Source organism: Triturus cristatus, chromosome 3_2 (genome assembly GCF_964204655.1).
Source record: "Triturus cristatus chromosome 3_2, aTriCri1.1, whole genome shotgun sequence".
Taxonomy (NCBI): domain Eukaryota; kingdom Metazoa; phylum Chordata; class Amphibia; order Caudata; family Salamandridae; genus Triturus; species Triturus cristatus.
This window is the reverse complement of record NC_140584.1, coordinates 1,058,593,244-1,058,615,843: the sequence shown is the minus strand read 5'-3', so window position 1 is coordinate 1,058,615,843 and position 22,600 is coordinate 1,058,593,244. Positions and strand designations below refer to the sequence as shown.

The 22,600-nt window shown below is 45.7% G+C and overlaps 1 protein-coding gene across 1 annotated transcript in view; it reads left to right on the top strand.

Moving 5' to 3' along the window:
- MYBBP1A (MYB binding protein 1a) overlaps window positions 1-22,600 on the top strand; it is a 418,097-nt gene that overhangs the window by 178,023 nt on the left and 217,474 nt on the right. The window contains exon 17 of the mRNA XM_085649771.1: window positions 21,407-21,568. Coding sequence (XP_085505897.1) covers window positions 21,407-21,568 — 162 coding nt within the window. The remainder of the gene's footprint in view (window positions 1-21,406; window positions 21,569-22,600) is intronic.

Genomic DNA, 22,600 nt, shown 5'->3' with positions numbered 1-22,600 from the left:
GAAAAATTAATTTAAGTTTTTTTTACTACCAGAATATGTCAAACTTAAGATTACATGTCCAACATTTTAGATACACTGCACCCTGCCCTATGGGGCTGTTTAGAGACTACCCTAGGGGTGAATTACATGTATTGAAAAGGAAGTTTAGGCCTGACAAAAAATTTATTTTGCCAGGTTGAAATGGCAGTTTAAAACTTCATACTCGGGCTTCAATGGCAGGCCTGAGACCGGTTTTAAGGAGCTACCCAAGTGGGTGTCACAGTTAGTGCTGCAGGCTCACTAGAAGCATTTACTAGCCCTGGGTATATGGTATACTGCTTTACTAGGGACTTATAAGTAAATTAAATCTTACCATGGGTTAGGGAGTGAGCACAAGCACTTTAGCACTGGTTAACAGTGGTCAAGTACATAGAGTCCCAAGACCAACATAAATGAGTTCAGCAAAAATAGGAGGGGAGAAGGCTAAATGTTTGAGGGAAGACTACCCTACGGCTGACAGATCTAACAGTTGTATTACAAAGTAATGAGCTTTTCAGATTGTGTCACGTTAGAAGCCTTAAATGTTTTATTATATTTGACTGCTTAATTTGCTAAAATATGACAGACACATCTGTATGAGGGTATGATCATTGGTTAAATATGAAACTTCCCACGTTTTAAAAATCTTTTAGTACCCTGGCCTTCGTAGTGGCCAACAGATATGTGGCCAGGTATTGGGGAGTGCCGAAGTTACACTCCATACAGAAATGGAGGTTGGGGGGTGGACGGTGGACCTCTATATGGCATTAGAAAATGTGATATACAGTGAGTGGAGATTGTCCCAGCAAGTTTTACAGGACCTGTGGGTGGCGGAGACCTTACTATGAGCTGGGGTCTACAGAGGGAAGCCTTGGTATGACACCGGTCTGACTGCAAGTCAGAGACAAATGATGTGAGGATGTTTTGTGCTGTTGATTGTGCACTATTTTATATATGCAGTATATCTGTGTGTCTTAAGGGTTGTATTAAGCACATTAATGTGACATTGTATACTATTAATAGCTCTAGGTGGATAATGACATATGAGGTATGTGCCTGTATTGCGTTAGTTGGTGTAGGAAGTTAGGATCCTTCTAGCATGGTTACTCCCACTATTTGGTGGGAAATATTTTAAAACAATCACTAACCACAATGTTAGGATACACAAGCCAGAGATCTGACCTTTGTACTACAACAACCCCACCTGCTTGTTATATAGCCCATATGGTAGAGTTAAACAGATATACAGACAATAACAACAGACTATCTTCTTTTTAATAAAAAAACAATTTTGTTCATTTATTAAAATTTCATTTGTGTGGCAATATTTAAAAACAACATAAAAACATATCACTACTACACATATAAGGTCGCTAAACAATACACATTCATTGCAAAAACTACCTAAAATGTTTACAGAGCGACACAAGAAGACAATATCTTTTGTCATAGGGTAACACATCCAATCAGAAAAAATCCTTTAAAGACTATTCCTGGATTCAATGGCTTATACAAATCTGCAGGGTAGACTTTTCCCATGGATTATGTTAAACACAAAGCAGTCGACGCGTTTCGATGTTTTTTTTTTGTTAATATTCCATCTTTTTCAAGACAATCATTGCTCCCTCATCATCATGAGTTGGTGTATCGGAGCCGTCCAGTCCGGATGCAGTCTTTTGCCAGGAGCAGTGACGATTGAAGCACTATTGCAAGAAAGGGGCGTTTAAAGACACCACACACCTCTGGAGGAAGATGTAAAGAGATTTTTTAACAAGAACACTGGATACCAGACCTAGAAATTGCGAGCAGAGTACAAGAACAATTGTACGGACCAAACAAAACATCTGGTACAAAGAAAACCTTTAAAAAGAGGAAGAATAAATACCGAACGAGTGTTTCAAACCCGACCTGATGTGGTGGATTATAAGCATGGAAGGTGCCATGAAAATAAGATTGAACTGAGACTCGATAAAAACCTGATGAAATAAGGATTTGAGTTCATAGGCAACCATATAGTGCCATGATGAGAGAGCAATGATTGTCTTGAAAAAGATGGAATATTAACAAAAAAAAAACATCGAAACGCGTCGTCGCCTTTGTGTTTAGCATAATCCATGGAAAAAGTCTACCCTGCAGATTTGTATAAGCCATTGAATCCAGGAATAGTCTTTAAAGGATTTTCTTCTTGTGTCTCTCTGAAAAGATTTGGGTAGTTTTTATTAATTGGGGTTTGCAATGAATGTGTATTGTTTAGCGACCTTATATGTGTAGCAGTGATATGTTTTTAAGTTGTTTTAAAATATTGCCACACAAATGACATTTTAATAAATGAACAAAAAAATGTTTTAAAAAAAAGAAGATAGTCTGTTATTGTCTGTATATCTGTTTAACTCTACCATATGAGCGATATGACTAGGAGGTGGGGTTGTTAAAGTGCAAAGGTCAGATCTCTGGCTTGTGTATCCTAACATTGTGGTTAGGGATTGTTTTAAAATATTTTCAGCCAAGGGATTTACTGTTTCTACCTACAAGTAGTACCCTACTCCCCTGGTTGGTTAAAGGGTCTCTCTCTTTTTTCTACATACTCCCACTATTTGCCTGGTGTCAGTGTGTTTTTGACCTAGTCCCACTCGGATCCTGCTAATCGAGACCCCAGTCACTGTGCTTTCTCTCTAAATTGACCATGGTAAGAACTTTTTTACATCCACAATTGACTACTGGTGTAGCTTGTAAATCCTTAGTATATGGTTCTAAGCTACCTAGGGCATAGGTACACCAGGATGTCCCATGGGCTGCAGCATGTATTGTGCCATCCCTGGAAGTCCACTTAAACTGTGACTCCAGGCCTGTCATTGAAGCCTGTGTGAGTTGGTGCTTGCACCTCTCATGACAGATGTACGTTTCCTTATATCTGAAGTGACTGCACTTTAAACCTATGTCACCCTTCTGGCAGGCTCTTCAATCCTGAGGGCAGGGTGCTTTGTTATAAGTGTGAGGGAGCCCCTGCATGGGAAGGACACCCCTAAAAACTCCGGAGTCGATTCTCCAGGCTTTGCAAGTGCTGTCAGCCATTTTAATACATATAGTGGAGATCAGTCATTACGAGATGTCTAACTATATAGTGGCTGGACTGAGCCCAGTCATGTTTGGTATCACACCCCAACACCGATTTCAGTGTTGAAAGTATGATCCATGTACTGGGGGGCTCCCTTAGGGTACCCCCCTGTACTCCCAAGAGCATCCTTTCAGTGTCTGACAGCAAGCTAGTGCTGCTGCTGACCACAAACACAATTCTTCCCTCCTGCTGCTGAGCTGAGCTCGAGCAGGGGAATGTAGAACAGTAGCTTTCCTGTCACAGGGAAGTGTGACCACCTGCCAGACAGGACTTAGTGTAGTGGGCGAGGGTGGGGGCGCTTCCCACCTCCACAGACTGCTATGAAGGGCACATTTGGTTACCCCCCTTGCGTTCTCTGGTTTGAGCCTGTTCACGGAGCCCTTGGCTCCGGCTCTGGTGCGAAACTGGACAAAGGACATGGGAGTATCCTCCCCTCTGAGATTCGGTTGGACACGCCACCCGTGTGCACCGTTCTGCAGCATACGCGGTACACACGGCACACTGCGGCATCAGGTCACCTTAGAATCCCTGCAGTGCAGACGAGTCTTCCATTTTTATTGGGCAATCATCCTTTGAATTGTGTGGCCACAGAATTTTTTTTAAAAAAAGGAAACTCTTCTATCGACTTATGGCCACTATGTGTAGCTGTAGGAAAATGGCTCTATATATACTGTTCCCAAATAGGTACAGTGTGTATAGAGTCCACAGTCCCCAGAGGTTTGGCAGAGTCTAAAGTTAGATATAACCTTCTCTCTAAAGTGGTAGCTTGGTCAAGCAGTAAGGCAGTATCAGAGGACAGTGTAAAGCATTTGTTGTACACACTCAGTCAGCAAATGGTCTCACACACTCAAGAAATAAACTCTAGGCCAATGGTTTGTATAAAAAGAAATGTTGTTTTATTTTAGAACCAACAATAGGTATCAAAATATACTTTCTCAGAATGAGATGCTTTAGTATATACTTTGCAAAAGACAATTGACTTGGAATGCAATAGTTAGTTTGTTGCAATAGGCAACACAATTTCAAACACAATAATACATTGAGCTCAATGGGAATTTTCAGTTATATGCAATTGATTACTTTCAGGATTACTTTTCTAACTCCAGGACTGGATCCTAGATTCAGTCCTGGGACAGTTCTTGGAAACAAGTGAATAAATACTTTTTAGTTACTGTTGTGATTTTTAAGCAATATTTTGCTATTTTAAAAGTTGACACTTAAAAAGTTTTTTCTGATCAAATTCCCAATGTTATCCTATGGAAGGAAATTCACTTAGCAGGTAAGTGGGGTTATGGTTACTTTTTCTAGCTCAGTGTTGGATCCTGGATCCAGCACTAGTGTATCACCTGAAAGCACTTGAGAAACTGCGTTTAAGTTATACAGGGGATTTTTAAGTAATATTTATAAGTTTGCAAAATCGACACTTAGAAGAAATTTCACAGAAAAACAGTCAATGGTTTCCTATGGAAGAAAATTCGAGTTACTGGTAAAGTATGTTCTCGTTACTTTTGTAATCCAGTGCAGGGCTCCTAGGCTCAGTACTGGGACATCTATCTAAAACAGGTAAGTAATTACGTTTTCACAGTTGGTACGATTTTTAAAGAATATTTGTAGTTTGCAAAAATCGACACTTGGAAGAGAAATTTCACAGAAAAACAGTCAATGGTTTCCTATGGGAGAGAATTGAGTTAGTGGTAAGTACGGTTGGGAGTACTTTTCAGGGTCAGTGCTCAAGGACGAACAAAGGCTGCAAGCTCAGGGACGACGATTCTTCAGGTGTACCCGCCACTTCGAGAGGTAAGTTGGGTAGTTGGAGGATAGGTAGGTACCAAGGAGTCGGGCACAGGGGGCCGCCGGGTGCGTTTTGGTGTCGGGAAATATTACCCTCTGTTGATCGCGGTAGGGGGGGGGTCCGTGGTTCTGAGGCTGCAGGCGTCGTCCGGAGCTTCAAGGTGGGTCCTTGGGTGCCGGATTCGGGGTCACAGTCGCCGGGGGGATGTCCACGGGGTCTTTGTCCACTCCAGCTCATGCCAGACTTGGCGGGTGCAGGGTGTGCTCGGTTTGTGGTTCCAGGCTGGTGTCAGGGGTTAGATACTTGCTTTGAGCAGAGCCACTGCTCGTGGGAGTCCCAGGTGCTCAGTCACAAGGTAGCCAGATCATCCGGGATTTGTGAGGTTGCTGGCCACAGGAGGTGCCGGGATTTAGCAGGAGCAGGAGCAGGTTCGAGGGTCGACAGGCCGGTAGGGCCGGGGCCAAAGTAGTTGGTGTCTTCCTCTTCTTAGCAGCTGCACGGCAGCTCTTCTTTCTTCTTGATCTTCTTTGCTGTTTTAGAATCTGAAATCTGAGGAAGGAAGGTTCAGGGTGCCCCTAAATATTAAATTTAGGTGCGTTACAGGTAGGTAAAGGGCAGGGACCACTGGGTCCCTGTCCTGGGGTGGGTACACCCCCTATCCTGCCGCTCTCCTGTGGGAGGGGGGCAGTGGCCTAGTCCTGATTGGGTAGGGCTCCCCATCTTCAAGATGGCGAGGGCCCGGAGATGTGCTTCACCTCGCCTCCCCCACCTGAGGGGTGGGGTTGGCAGGGCTGGCACATCCCCTATCCTTACTTGGAGTTTCTGGCCAGTGTTCCCGCCAGAGTGGGGGTCAGAACCGGTGGGGGCCAGTTGCTGAGTACAGCAAGTGGCCTGGAGAAGCTCACAAAGGCGACATGCCTTTGAAGCTTCCCCCTGCCCATCCTGGGGGAGGAGACCTAGCACCTCGCACAGGATGTGCATTGTTGCAGGCCCAGGAGAGAAATAGCTCTCCACCCAGGGGTCCAGCAACATGTCTGCTGTGTGGCAGCCTAGGCAGCCTCTCAGACAAGACCTGGATTGTAGGTTAGGTTTCAGGGGGCATCTCTAAGATGCCCTCTGTAGTGCATTGTACATTAAATCCCACACTGGCATCAGTGCGGGTTTAATGTGCTGAGAAGTTTGATACCAAACTTCTCAGTCTTCAGTGTTGCCATCATGGTGCTGTGGAGTTCGTGTTTGACAAGCTCCCAGCACCATATACTCTTAAATGGCAGCACTGCACTTACAGTGCCCAGGAATGGACCTGGGTACTGTAGGGGCACAGGGCTCATGCTCCTGTGCCCACACCACTTGCATAGGGCACCCAGCTAGAGGGGTGACTGATGTATGCCAGGGCAGTGTAGGTTGTGGGCATGGCACACAGGGATGTGTTCCATGTCTACTCTGTTTTGTCTTGTACCCAGACACTCAGCCTGCAAGGGCAGTGTGTTTGTGTTAGGGTACAGGGCCTCTAAGGGTGGCACAATAAGTGCTGCAGCCCTTAGAGACCTTCCCTGGTCACAAGGCCCGGAGTACCTAGGGTACTATTTACCAGGTGCTGACATGTGGCCAGGATTTGCCAATTTGGGTTTTAGGTTTTAGGGAAGGAACATAGGCCCTGGGCACCTGATTGGCAGGAGTCCAGGGCACACTCAGTCAAAGTACATTCAGCAATTCAGCAAAAAGTGGGGGCATACCATGCAAGAAAGATGGCACTTTCTCATAGTAGCATACTCATCACTCCCCTATAAGTGACTCGATATTACATCAGGGCGTTCATGCAAAGTCGACATTCATAGCAATACGCCTGCATCTTCTACATTAGGTCCGGCAGGACCTTTTGTATTTTAGATAGTGCCTGTTTTTGAGGTAGCTTTTTCCAAAGAAGGCCTTTCGGTAGGCCGAAACGCGCGTAGAAACCACCTGGGATTTGCATTTTCTTCAAGACACAGATGCACGCTGTACATCAAAAGCCTTTTAATAAGGACTAATTTTGTAAAAATATCTAAAATAAACGTGTTTTCAAGCAACCAAATAAATAGGACTATCTACAGAAGAGTTTGATAAACAAGGCTTCATATATTGAAGACGCCTGTGTATGTGGATACTTATGAATGATGAGGATTTGAATAGTTGAATGTGGTGTGTATGAAGTTTGTCTAGGTTTTAAATTATGAGGAAAAAATATGTATGTTATCAATAAATATGTTGAAGGCATATGAGCTGTAGATTGTATACTTCAGCATAGATCGCCATCTGGTGTTGGGCTTGAATGTTTGCAGTTTGTTTTTGTCGAAGAAGTCTTTGTTAGTCACGAGATAGGTGACTCCTCCTTATGGTGACAGTGCGCATGGGCATCGACTCCATCCCCAGATTGTTTTTTTCTGCCATCGGGTTCGGATGTGACTTGCTGCGCTCCGGGTCGGTGTCGATATCGAAACCCCCTTCGACGCGCAATCACCTACCACTCGACTGTATTGTCTCGATCGGGTTTCCCTTTCTCAACACGCGTCTTCTACAATCAAACACTTCGATAAAACTTTGACGCTGGCCTTTGGGCCTACCCGCGCCAATTCCAGCGGAAGTAGATGGAAATGTCCCCAGTGTGGTGCTAAATTCCCACACTCGGACCTACACCCAGTGTGTAATCTCTGCCTCTCTCTGGAGCATCGACAGGATACCTGTGAGGCTTGTCTATCTTTCAAGTCTAAGAAGACAATTCGTGATCGTCTGGCCCGACGCCACGAAATGTCCCGAGGAAGCGGCTCCATTCTGGGCATCTTCCATCCCGGCCCCGACAGCCTTCCTGAACAAGCCCAGGAGGAAGCGGTCTCAGTCTCCACAGATGACTCAGACGCCGAAGTCACCTCAGCTCAGCGGACCCCGAGTATTGAGACCCCTACCCCACCCAAGTCCATAACAAAGGCTTTGGTATCACCTTCGCCACAAGGCCCAGGTCCACACCGGTTGAGTATTTCAGAGGCCCTGCCCTCTGCTATGAAAACCAAAGACAAGCCTTCCAGCTCGGGCTCGAGCCAGCCACACTCCGGTACCGAAAAAACACCTTCGGACCCGAAGTCCAAGGCCACCGATGTGCCACGCCTTCCTCCATCGGCACCGGAAAACCTTCCGGCCTCGAAACAGCTGAAGTACAAACCCTTGGAGCCGAAGCAAAAGGGAACAACTTCAGCACCAAAAACGTCAGAGCCGAAACAATCCAAGGGAAAACCTTCGACGCCTAAATCCCTGAAGCAAAACACTCCGGAGCCAAAACAATCGACACCAAAGTCTTCGGAACCACAAAAGGCTTCTAAACTGGACACTATCCCTATGCCTAAACAGTCTAAGACTTTTAATAGGGCTAAATCATCGGCACGGAAAAAGAACACTGGCTCCGAAGAACTTTTTGTTCCGGATCCAAACCAGAAAACAATTTATATCCATCCAAAGACTGGTCATAACCTCTCCAAACAACCTACAAAAAGGAAACTGGACCATTTGCAAAATTCACCGGTTCAGGCTATAAGAATGGACATGGGCACCAACACCTCTCCACCCCCTACATCTCCTTCCCTACCTATTGATCCCAATTTACTTATCTCTCCAGTACACTCTCCAGAAAAAACTTTTCCACTCTCACAACCAGAGGATAGTGATAGTGGAGATAGTGACGGACAAGGGAATGATAACATAATTCCACAACGAGACAATGTTGACAGTGATGATCCCCCAAAGGACCCCGATCCATGGATGGACTATAACACAGATCCTGACTTGACAGACCCAGATCTTTATCCCTCTAAGCCATCCCCACCAGACGATAATGTAGGTTTTGCCCAATTAATCAATAGGGCCGGAACATATCACAGAGTAAATCTACATTCTGACCCTGTAGCGGAGGATTTTCTCTTAGAGACTTTTGCTCAGCTACAATAAACCTCACATTTCCTACCAATGTTAAAAGGGCTCATTAGACACGCACCTGAAGTGTTTAAGGACCCTGTTAGGACTAGGGTTCTTAACCCAAGGGTAGACAAAAAATACAAAGCTTCTCCCATTGACCCCATATACATTAAAGGGCAGCTTCCTTTAGATTCCCTGGTAGTTGCTAATGCACGCAAAAGTGCCAACTCTCACGGTGCAGGTGACGCCCCGCCCCCAGATAAAGAATCCAAATTGTTAGACGCATCAGGCAAACATATGGCGTCTCAAGCTGCAAACTATTGGAAAATAGCCAATACACAAGCTCTCTTGGCAAGGTACGATAGGGCTCACTATGATGAGCTAGAGAAACTCATTCAACACCTACCAGAGCAATACAAAGACAAGGCCAATGACCTTATACAGGAAGGCAAACTAATCACGAACACATCAATCAAATGTGCTCTTGACGCCGCGGACACCGCGTCCCGTGCAGTCAATACTAGTGTATTGTTACGCAGGCATGCTTAGCTCAGGATATCAGGATTTAAGCAGGAGGTGCAAACCAGTATCCTTAATCAGCCCTTCAACCAAGAGCACCTTTTCGGCCCCGCAGTGGACACATCTTTAGAAAACATGAAAATGGACAGTGAAACTGCAAAATCTATGGGAGCCTTGCAGTTATCTACTTCTGGAGGCTCCTTTTATAGGGCTGGCTCAAAAATCAACACACCAGAGCACCCATCCTCATTTTACAAAAGCCCCAAGCAGAGCTTCTTTTCCAAAGAATACTTTAGGGGAGGTTACAGTGGTAACAACAACAAGGGCAGAGGCCTGGGTAATAACACCCACAGCTCCCCTACCACCAAGCGGTGACTTCCCTGCGCTTCCCCCCGATCACTCCACACCTGTCGGGGGACACCTTTCACAGTTCCTACCCGTCTGGAATTCCTTAACCACAGACAGGTGGGTGAGACAAATTATCCAGCATGGTCTCTGCCTGGAACTCACGTCCACTCCCCCCCCCCCCCCCCCCCACATTCCTCCCAAACACCGTCCAATGTCCACAGAACATTTGACTCTCAAACAGGAAATTCTCTCTCTACTACACAAAAATGCAATAGAACCAGTCCACTTACCCAAACAGGGCACAGGGGTTTATTCACTCTACTTTCTGATTCCAAAAAAGGACGGCTCTCTCATGCCAATATTAGACCTCAGACCCCTAAACCTCTACATCTAATCAGACCACTTCCACATGGTCACTCTCCAACAGGTGCTCCCACTACTTCAACAATGCGACTTCCTCTCCACTCTAGATCTAAAGGACGCCTACTTTCATATTCCTTTTCATGGTGGACGGACAACATTATCAATTCAAAGTCCTCCCATTCGGAGTAACCACAGCACCCAGAGTCTACACCAAATGCCTCACAGTGGTAGCGGCTCATTTAAGAAGGCAACACATGCATGTGTTCCCTTATCTAGACGAATGGCTCATAAAGGCCAGATCCCACAACAATTGTGTGCAGCATACACACAAAACTATCCTGCTACTTCACGACTTAGATTTCACAGTAAACCTCAACAAGTCTCCCCTTCAACCATCCAACAGTATCTAGGAGCTACTCTGGACACCTCAAGAGCTCTAGCATACCCCAATCCAGGCAGGATTCAGTCCATGCAGGCTCTAATATTACAAATTTTGACCTCAACACTCCCTGCCAGCTCGAGTGTTTATGCAATTGATCGGGATGACGGCTTCTTGCATCCTCATTGTCCCTTGTGCAAGACTCTAGATGCGTCCCTTGCAGGAATGCTTAGCACATCAGTGGAACCGTCCCTCGACCCGGTTCCACAGATAGTACTGACAACAGATGCGTCGCTCACCGGCTGGGGAGCTCATCTACAAAGTCAAACTGTTTAGGGCTTGTGGACCCCTCAACAAACAACTCCACATAAATCACCTGGAGTTACAGGCAATCTTTTTAGCTCTAAATTCTTTCCAACTTTCACTACTAGGCAAAGCTGTCCTAATAATTACAGACATGACAGCAATGTATTAAATTCAAAAGCGGGGGGGGGCACTCTCTCCATCTTTCATGCCTAGCGCAAACTATATGGAGATGGGCTATTCCTCAAAAGATCTACCTCTTTGCTGAACATCTCCCAGGAGTACACAATCAGATTGCGGATCTGCTCAGTCGACAAACACAACAAATCCACAAATGGGAACTTCATCCTCAAGTTCTTCTTCCATTCTTTCAAATGTGGGGACACCCAGACATAGATCTGTTCGCCACACATCCCAACGCAAAATGCCCAAACTTCACCTCCAGGTATCCACACCCATTGTCCAAAGGCAATGCGCTATGGATGAACTGGTCAAACAAATTTGCTTATGCTTTTCTGCCACTCCCACTCATTCCGTTAGTGGTTCAGAAACTCAAACAGCATTCCCTCACCATGATCTAAGTTGCTCCAGCATGGCCCGACAACCATGGTTCACAACCCTCTTGGAACTATCAGTAGTTCCACATCAAAAGCTACATCTCTCACCCAAACTTCTTACACAGAACCATGGAGAGATAAGACATCCAGATCCCAATCAACTCAATCTTGCGATCTGGCTCCTTAGGTCCTAGAGTTTGGCTACCTCAATCTGTTGTAAATCAGATTGTATGAACGTCATCAAAGAGGCTAGACGTCCTACCACAAGAGCATGCTATGCAGCAAAGTTGAAGCCATTTGTTGTTTATTGCACAAATAACAAAATCAACCCACTAGATGCTTCCATTCGAAACATTATCTGTTATCTCTTGCATCTACAACAATGTAATTTGGCATATACATCTATACGACTACATCTACCTGCAATAGCCGCTTACCTCCAAAACAGACAACACTTGTCTCTATTTAGAGTTCCTGCCATCAAAGCGTTCATGGAAGGACTTAAAAGAATAATTCCACCTAGAGTTCCACCCTCCCCATTCTGCAACCTCAATATTGTCCTTACCAGGCTCATGGGCCCCCCATTTGAATACCTGTGTGTTACAGTTCCTCACTTGGAAAGTAGCCTTCCTGGTAGCTATCACATCCCTCAGGAGAGTTAGTGAGCTCCAGGCAGTAACCATACAAGAACCATTTTCACAAATGCATCATAGTAAAGTGGTTCTTAGGCCTAACCCAATATTTCTACCCAAAGTAGTTTCTGCCTTCCACCTTAATCAGTCTATTGAACGCCCAGTTTTTTTTCCCTCAACCAGACTCAGTTGCAGAACGTGCTCTTCACACACTAGACATAAATAAAGCGTTACTATACTACATAGAAAGAACTAAACCTTTTAGAAAGAATAAACAACTCTTTGTATCTTTCTCCCCTCCTCACAAGGGCAATCCCATTTCAAAAACAGGAATTGCAAGATGGATTGTCAAATGCATCCAAATATGCTATCTCAGAGCTAAACGCACGCTAACCATTCCCCCTAGAGCTCATTCCACACGCAATTAGGGACTTCTATGGCTTTCTTAGGGAACATTCCCCTAGATGACCACTACAAAGCAGCAACTTGGTCTACACCACACACTTTCACTAAACACTATTGTGTAGATGTGCAAGCAAAGCAACAAGCTAGTGTGGGACAGGCTGTATTGAGAACACGTTTTCAGACCACTGCAACGGATACAGGTTGCCACTGCTAAGGAAAGTAACTGCTATATAGTCTATGCTAAAGTATACAATCTATAGCTCATATGCCTCGAACGGAAAATGCTACTTACCAGTATGCATCTGTTCTTGGCAATTAGAGTTGTATATGCCCACCCACCTCCCTGGATACCATTATCCGTTGCAGTATTATCTTACTTCGGTACATTACACATGGACATCCTTTTCTACTTTCCTACTAAGTCCATCATTGCCCTTCATGGCGAAAAACAATCTGGGGATGGAGTCGATGCACATGCGCACTGTCACCATAAGAAGGAGTCACCTATCTCGTGACTAACAGACTTCTTCGACAAAAACAAACTGCAAACATCCGAGTCCAACACCAGATGGCGATCCATGCTAAAGTATACAACTCTACAGCTCTACATGCCAAGAACAGATGCATACTGGTAAGTAGCATTTTCCTTTTGTATTTTCTTATCACTTTTGTCTCTCCTAATGTTTATTTGATGGTTTAGGATATAACAGTATTTGAAGTTGCCCTAGGAATTGACAGTATGTATTATTTCCCTGCATAGCGGTGCTTCTCATTAGTAGCAGAGGGCCCTGGATCTTCACACTTAGTATCCTCCCCTCTGTAGAGCCCCTCCTTTGGGAGGGAACTCAGTCCTTCCAACCTCTTCCTTATGGTATTTAAGAGCTTACCTGTGGGTGTGTCCTCTGATTTGTCGTGGGACAAGACTCACTCTCTAAACTACATCGCTCTTCAATCGTCTGGACACTTATACTTTGTTGGACGTCGCCTGGAACCGAGACTGCCGCAAAGGCTCCTAGTCTCCCTGTTCTGCAAGTCTTCTTCGTCGTGTGTCTGTGCTTCTGCCTGGTTCTTCAAAAGACCTGTGGGCATTAAGGAGGGTATCGAGGACACTTGAAGAAATCTCTCTTAGAGTGAAGGAGTCACTCCCCTGCATCTGCAGGCCCTGCAACTAAGCTGACCGGTCTACTGCGGTGTCGTTCTACAGACTTCCTGAGGATCAGCCACACAGGTGGTGGTTCGGCAACTCCCTCTAGGTCTAACTTGTCCTCTCTGCAATTTTGAGGCCAGTATCTCTCGTCGGAACCACTGGGACTGAACCCCTATACACTGGGTCAACTTGCAGTTGCCAAGACTTGTTGACTCTGCACTCCAGATGCCTTCGAGCTACAAGAAGCTCCATCCTCCAGCATTTCTTCCCTCCAAGATCAGCATCCTCACTGCAACCTCTGCAACGTGGGCCTTCATTTTTGGTGAGCTTCTTGAGGTCCTTTTGCGACTCCTTATCTTTGGCCTGTGGGTCCACCGAAGGGTCTTCTACTGGTTCAGTGGGCTCCCCTGCTCGTTCGGGGCCTGCTCTGACTCTTCTTCTGTTGGTGACTTTCCTGGACCTTGTTGGTCCCAACTTTGCTCTTCTTCGTTTTCCATGCCAGTTGTGGCTACCAAGATTTGTTGGTGCGTCCACCGGACAACGACTAACCAACTTGTGCAAGGCTCCTGGTCTTCCTTCGCATCACATGGTCCCCACAACTGCAGTGACAAGGTCACTGTTGACTCTTCTGAGTCGCCTGGCATCAGTGGGCATTGTGTATTCGTGCCTCCTGGTCACTTCCCAGTCACTTCCTAGTGGCATAGACTCTGTCCCCTCTGTTTGCCGGTTCTTTACTTCAGCATTCGCCCTTGGATTCCATCGGACTTCTTCACCTTCTTCTCCAGAGGCATTTTCTTCCAACTCTTCTATTATCGTCTACGGAGGTTTCCAACTTCTCTTTACCCCTATGAACCAGACTCCCCGGGTGTAGGTAACCTGGTTTATCCAGTATTAGGATATCTTTCATAGATTCACATGCCTGAATCATTCCCAGTCGTCGGGATGGGAGTCCCCGGTACATAAGAAAAGTAATGTCTCACTAGACATGTAGAGAGATGGGCCAAAGGCCTCACATTAGTAACATATCCAGGTCCTTTTGTAATGAGGACCAAACTCTAGAGAACAACCAATCCGCTATTACCACCCTCTGGAACCTTCCTGGAAGGAGCTCTAGTCCCTCAGATTTTCTACCGCACGTCGTGCTAAGGGAGTCTCCACTGAGCCCTGCTCAGTTTTTCCTTGCTTCTGGGATTCAAGTGGATTTTTCTTCACAATTACTTCTTCTGAGTGAAGTCTTCTCTGTCTTAATGTCAGACACTCCTAAAAAATGCCTTTTTAGGCCCTGTGCTTCCTGCAATAAGAAGAGACTGCATGTCGACCACCAGCATAAAGACTGCCTCTGCTGTCTCTATCCGGACCATTCCTCCAAAGACTGTAAAGTATGTGGTACCTTTTCATCAAAGACTCTTAAAGACCGTGAGGGACGGCTTTTAATTTGGCTGCAGAGTTTTAAGGACAAAGAATACCCCTTGTCCTCTGAGGAGATTGAGGGCTCAACAGTCTTCAAGAACATCACAGAAAAGGTCCAGAGATGCTTCTCCAGGTCCTCCTTCGCAGCCCCCGAAAAAGAAGATGCCGAAAACGTCTTTGGAGGCACAGCTTAAGGCTTTACCACACAAGGATCCTCCACTGAGGATTGTACACATCTTTAAAAAGCCTGCTTCAGCCCCGTCGACGACCACCTTGTCGATGGTGGCCTCAACGACGACAAAATCTCCTTCTACAGCTGTGGGAGTAACCTCGTCGACGACGACAGTCTCTACACTCTTGGCGTCGTCCGCATCGAGCTCGTCGACAACGTCATCGTCGACTGCTGTTGTACCATTGTCGTCGATCAAGATTGAAAAATCGTCGTCGTCCAAGACCATGTCAACGCCACGCTTGACGACTAGCGCATCGACGAGGGGTGTTCCATCGACGTCCCTCCCATCGTTGATGGCGACTTTGTCGACGACGACTCCGTCGACGGGGACCTCGTCGACGCTACTGTCGTCGACGCTACCATCGGTTGTGTCCTTTGATGTTTCCTCGTCAGCGACGACTACACCGACGACTGCCTCGTCGACGACACCAAAATCAAAGATGGACAGTGCATATGCTCACCTCAAGGTCACTAAAAGGAAGCTGACTCCTTCCCTTAAATCACCAAGCAGGGTCCAGCCATTACCTCCGTCTCACCTTTTGGACGAGGAGGAGGATTCAGATGAGGGCAGCATGTTCAGGGCTGCAACAAGTCCCTCTGAACTTCATGTCAAGTATCAGGAGGACTCGGACTCTGACGAGCAAGACACAGAAGATAAGGCATATTATCCAGACGACAGCCATCTTCGCCAACCACCCATGGTTTGTCTCCCTGCGACTTTGGTTTCTGACCTCCAATTTTTGATTTCTGACTACAAGCAGAGATTCCCTACTTCTGCTACGTCTTATGCCTCAGTTCTCTCTCCGCCTCCACGGTTTCAGGTTCCACCTCCACCAGCTGTGCCTGTCACAATACCACCTCCCCCTTCCACGGATGATGAGGAGGATGACCAACAGGAAGAGGGAGAGGTTCATGATTCCCAATCAACTCATGATGAGTGGGACGACTACGTCATGCCTTTTCCAGCGTCTCAGGTGCTTCCTTAAGCAGATTCGCCTCCTGAAGATATTGGGGGTTTCCATAATGTTTTGGAAAGGTCTGCACAGCGTTTCAAAATTCCTATGCCTTCTCACCAGCAAGACTGTTTCTTGTATGACTTTAAGGAACCTTTAAAGAAATCAGTGAGATCTGTGCCGATCATAGACTACATCTGGGATCAAGGCATTAAAATCATGCAAAATCCTTCTACGGTCTCCCCAGTGTTGCCTCGTTTGGATAAAAAGTACAGAGCTCCAGACACCGCTCCAGCCTGTCTTACCGGACATCCAAAGCCTGATTCCGTCATCACTTAGGCAGCTCAGTGGAGATCTAAAAACCCTTCTGCTCCGCTTTCAGCCCCTCCAGATAGGGGAGGCAGACGCCTAGACAATATTGGGAAGCGTTTTTCTTCCATGTCTGCATTGACGGTGCGTGCGTCTAATTCTTTAGCGTTATTGGGGCGCTACAACAGGCAGATGTGGGCGGACATTGCACCATACTTGGAGGCCCTGCCGGACGACTCGAAAGAGGAGAGGAAGAAAAGTTTGTTAGAGGGCGAACGTTCGGCTTCCGAAATCATCGATTGTGCGATGGACATCGCCTCTACTGGTTTCGGCCAATTGGCTGGGGCTGCGGTCCTCCGACGCCAAGGTTGGCTTAAGGCGACGACATGGCGACCGGAAATCAAGACGAAGATTCTAGACATGCCTTATGATGATCAACTGCTTTTTGGCACTCCTATTGATGAAGCCCTTCAAGGCATAAAAAAGGATATGGACACGGCCAGGGCTTTGGGTACCCTTCAATTTAAAAATCCCCCTTTTCGAGGCTCCCTGGGTAGAGGTCAATCTTCCACTAGAGGAATCTACCAACAATATCGCTCTTCCTATTCCTCCTCCAACCAGCAATATCGGCTGCAGTTTCAACAGCGCCAACAGCAGCAATCTTCATACAATAAGTCCTCCTTTCGCGGAAAGGGCGGACGACAGAAGGATTCTGCCCGGCGTCAATTACTTTTCTCTACCGCCAGTCTCCATTTCCTCTCCGCCCTCCAAAGTAGGAGGGAAACTTTTCCATTTTTTACACAATTGGAAACAGATCACAACGGATCGTTGGGTTCTTCAACTGGTACAATTCGGACACTCATTGGAGTTCATTCAGACTTCTCCGCAGACCCCTACACGACCTATGCTTCACAAGAATCTGCGCCTTTTACTCCTGGAATTCTCACTAATGCTCCAGAAAGGTGTTATAGAGCGGGTTCCTCTTCGCCAGCGGGGGAAAGGTTTTTACTGCCGCTTTTTCTTGGTGCGCAAAAAGGAGAAGAAATGGAGACCAATTCTAGATTTGAGAAGTCTCAACAAATTCTTATAAAACAATTGTTTCGCATGGTTACCATTCAAGAAGTGCTACAACTTCTCAATGCAAACGACTACATGGTATCTTTGGATCTTCAACATGCCTACTTTCACATTCCTATCCACAGGAATCACAAAAGATTTCTGAGGTTCGCTGTGGCAGGCAGACATTACCAATTCCGAGTCCTGCCCTTTGGTCTCAAGTCAGCCCCACGCATCTTCACAAAGTGCCTTTCTCCAGTGGCTGCATACCTCAGGCAGCAACGTCACCAAGTTTTTCCCTATCTCGACGACTGGCTCGTCAAGGCACATTCTCTAGACGGCGCAAGCTGATCTTCCGACGCCCGTCTACAGCTTTTCAGTCGCTTGGGGCTCACTCTCAATCCAGACAAATCCGTCCTGCAACCGTCTCAACGGATAACTTTTCTGGGTGCTATTCTCGATACAAACCAGAAGAAAGCTTTCCCGTAACAAGAGTGACAGTGCACACTTCCTCACTTGGCGAACCGCATAAAATCCAGGAAGTATCTCACAGTGCGCCTGTTCAAATCTCTTCTCAGGATGATGATATCCTGTATTCTGCTGGGGCCCTACTGTCGCCTCCACATGCGCCCTCTCCAGGAATCACTATCCACTCAGTGGATTGAAGCCAAAGGGTCCTTCGACTATGTAGTTCAGGTGACTCCTCAGATGGTCACTGCTCTACAGTGGTGGACTCGTCCACAGAATCTTTCTCAAGCCTGCCCTTCTTGCTTCAAGCCTCTCCACAAATAATCACAATGGATGTGTCCATGGAGGGTGAGGAGCTTTCCTCCAGGAACTTCTGATCAGCGGAAAGTGGTCTCCTTCCGAACGGAAGCTTCACATACACCTCCTCGAACTACGGGCTGTTTATCTGGCCCTCCTGGCGTTCTTTCCCAGTATCAGAGGTTCTCTAGTGCTCGTCCGGACGGACAACACTACAACAATGCACTACCTAAACAAGCAGGGGGGTACTCGTTCACTGCCACTCTCTCATGAATCTCAAAAGATCTGGAACTGGTTACTTCAACACAACATTTCCCTCAGAGCGGAATATGTTCCAGGAACAGACCATGTGCTGGCCGATTCACTAAGCAGGCAACAAACAACATGTCACGAATGGGAATTGAACCAGCAGGTTCTCAACGGCTTATTCTCTCAATGGGGCACACCTCTCTTGGATCTATTTGCCACCCAGCACAACGCCAAATGCCAACACTTCGCAAGCTGGCATCCCCAACGGGGATCTCTAGGGAATGCATTTTCGATAGCATGGTTCAAAGTCTTTGCTTACGCTTTCCACCGGTTCCCCTAATTCCCAGGGTCCTCAGGAAGTTGAAGGCAGAACCCTGCTCCCTAATCCTGACCGCGCCAGCGTGGCCTCGCCAGCATTGGTTCACAGAGCTCCATCTTCTCTCCCTGGAACCGCCAATTCCGTTGAAACCGTTTCCCTCTCTCCTCACAATAGACCGGGAACAAGTCCGACATCCAGATCCAGCATCTCTCAAATTATAGGCTTGGCTCCTGAGTTCCGAGAGTTCCATGGCCTAGACAATCCTCCAGACTGCAGGGCGGTTCTGGCTCGGGCCCGAGCAGACAGTACGCACAAGACATATTCCTCGAAATGGAAAAGATACTGCATCTGGTGTTAGTCTGCAAATGTACAAACTTTCACTTCTTCTACAGAGCAAATATTGCCATATCTTCTCCATCTGGCGACTTCAGGTCTGGCTCACGCCTCTATTAAAGTTCACTTGGCAGCGATATCCTGTTTCAGGAGATCTTCTACGGGTCCTTCTCTTTGGTCACATAGACTGATTAAACAATTTCTCAAAGGTCGGTTTTGGACTTTCCCTCCCGTGAAGTCTCCACCTCCAACTTGGCAACTCAACATCGTTCTTGCTCAGCTTGTGAAACACCCTTTTGAGCCGATACACAGAGCCAACCTCCAGTTTCTCTTGAAAAACGGCACTCCTTCTAGCCCTTACATCTGCAAGGCGAGTGAGCGAGCTTCATGCATTCTCAATTCAAGACCCTTTTCTTCAATTCAAACACGATAGGGTTATACTTCGGACTAATCCCAAGTTTGTTCCCAAGGTCCTGTCAGACTTTCACCTCAATGAGTCTTACGAACCTTTTTGCCGGATCCTCAAATGGTGGCAGAAAGAGCTCTGCATTCACTGGATCTAAAACGCTGCCTTAAATTCTACCTGGATAGGACAAAGATGTTCCGCAAATCCAATCAACTCTTTGTGGCTTACAGTCTACCTAGGAAGGGTTTTCGACTGATTCAGGCATGTGAATCTATGAAAGATACCCTAATACTGGATAAGAAATGCGTTACTTACCTGTAACTGCAGTTATCCAGTATTGGTATCTTTCATAGATTCACATGCAACCCACTCACCTCCCCTGGAAGGGCTCACCTGATTCTCTCAGTGATACATCTATTTAGCACTGTGCTTATGAAAATCTGAGGGACTAGAGCTCCTTCCAGAAAGGTTCCAGAGGGTGGGGATAGCTGATTGGTTGTTCTCTAGAGTTTGGTCCTCATTACAAAAGGACCTGGATATGTTACTAATGTGAGGCCTTTGGCCTATCTCTCTATACGTCTAGTGAGACATTACTTTTCTTATGTACCGAGGACTCCCATCCCGACGACGGGGAATGATTCAGGCATGTGAATCTATGAAAGATACCAATACTGGATAACTGCAGTTACAGGTAAGTAACGTATTTCTTCTGCTTTCTGGGGCATCCACTAATGGGGTGGCTCTCCAACCTTCCGTCCTCCGAGGAATTATTCGGGATCCTCTAGGAAGGGTCCTTCTTCTGCTAAACTGCAACCGCAACTTCTCCATTGACTTCCATTGGTCATGCGGCTGTGTTTCCACTCTGCACACAGCCTCTGTGGGGTTCCTGGGTACTTCACCTTGGGTAGTTCCTGGTCTCTGGTTCCTCTGGATCTTCTGTTCCAAGTCCTGTTCTCCTTTTCAGTTCACATTCCACTTTCTTAGTATATGGTTTGGTCTCCCCTGGAGACCACTGTAGTTTGTGCTACGTATCTGATTGCATCTGAAGTATTCTTGTATATTATGTTGATATCTCCAGGTAGAAGATGTACCAATATGTTAGTGAGTGCTGTGTAATAAATGGAAGTATTTTTATATAAACACTGTCATTCTTTTTCAGTTAACCAGCACTATAGGATTAAACTGGTAAAACAAGCTGCTTAACACTCCTTTAAGAAAAGCCGGAAGGCTGCTCTCCACAGCTACAACTTAGAGAGCTTTCTATTGTTGTCTAAGACCACTAAAATCATTTTACGGGTTCCCGGGATTAGTGCAAGGTGCAGCACTTGAATAAGTGTACACCATATACTAAGCCAGCCTCTTAAAGTTGGTTTGTGCATCCATATGTAATGTAAATAACCTATTTTAAAAACTATATGTGGGACTTTATCATTTTCCGACATCTATTCTCAGTACACAAAATAAATGCCATTTTCCGACTGCATCTATTCTCAGTACACAAAATAAATGCAGATAAATACGAGTGAGATGACCCAACACTAAATATGGGCAAATACAGATGGAAATGCTCAAAATATAAATATCATAAAACTGTGAGCCCTAATTATAATATATATTTACACACATTTACAGTCCCTGTATTTACAATTTTAGGTTCAAGGCAATTAAGTAATTTGTTCAGAATTCTTTGGCAAGTGAATTAGAACTCAAGTTTCCAGATTTCAAAGTGGGCAGCTTTGCAGCTATGCAAGATCACAAACCTGTCATTTAAATGTGAAGGTGTGTGTAAATAATGTCCATTAGTATACTGCTTAAAAGACTATTGTTAAACTTTCTATTGATGTTATTTGTCAGGACGATGAGGAAAGTAATGACTCTTCAGATGATGACAGCTCGGAGGATGGGGACGCTGAAGCAAAAGATTCTGATAACGAGGACGAAGAAAAGGACCCAGAAGATGTTGATGAAAATTTTCGTCAGCAGCTGATGACTGCTTTCAAGGCTGCAAACGCATTGGTAAGTGAAGCGAACTTTCAGATTTCGTCAACGGAGCAGAGTATAACGAGGGACAAGGCTCTTCTGTCCAGTGAGGCATCAACCCCACATTAATCTGACTTACAGGCCTTGAGTTCTATATGAACATCTAATAATGTTTTTAGCCTAGGTCTGACAAAGATTCGGCATGACATGAGGGGTGGTTATGCATTGGTGGCCAAGTAATTGGAGCCAATGATTAGCAGATGTGGATTGTAGGCAGTAGCTTAGAATGATGGTAGCGCTACAGTATAGTCAGTCATAGAGGTGCAGATCAAAGGCATGAGAGATAAGAGCTCAGACATGATAACTAGTTACCCTGACAGAGTGGAGTAGCTCTTTGTTTCCAGAGCATCTGCGGGTAGTTTCTTGGTACATTTTCTTCTGATTGTGCTTTCACTACTTTGTGGTCTGTAAGCCTTTCTATCCTCTCACATACCTTCCTCTACCTCTTACAACATCACTCCATCCTATCCGCTTTGTCCCCATGCACTCGCGCCTCTGCTCCCCATCCAGTCGCTCGTGCATTCCCATCCATTCTCTCCTTTCCCAGTCCCCATACATAATGCCATGTCTGCATCCACGCTATCACTTTATCCCTCCTCAAAACTAATCCTCACTCTCACCTTGTAGAATTAATTCTGTAGCATTTGACTCTTTTTCCTTTTTTTTTTTTGTCAAATTAAGCCAACATTATACGTGTTAGGCTTGGGTCCTTCGTGTGAATTTTCTAGTTTTTCCTTCTTGTGCACTTTAAAGTATATGGTGAATAGTTACAAACTGTACATATTTACGCTAAGATAGGTTTATGGCAGAAAATCATTCCAACACTTTTATATCTAAAATGTTTCACATGCATGTTATTTAAAAAGCATCTCTAGTAAAGCCGCCACATCAGTAAAAGTTTTTTAAGTCAACATATTTATTGCAAATATATAAGAGCCGGATAGGTTGGCTGAATGTGTTTTTTGTTTTTTTTAAATTTTATCTTGGGATATATACTTCTATTAAAAA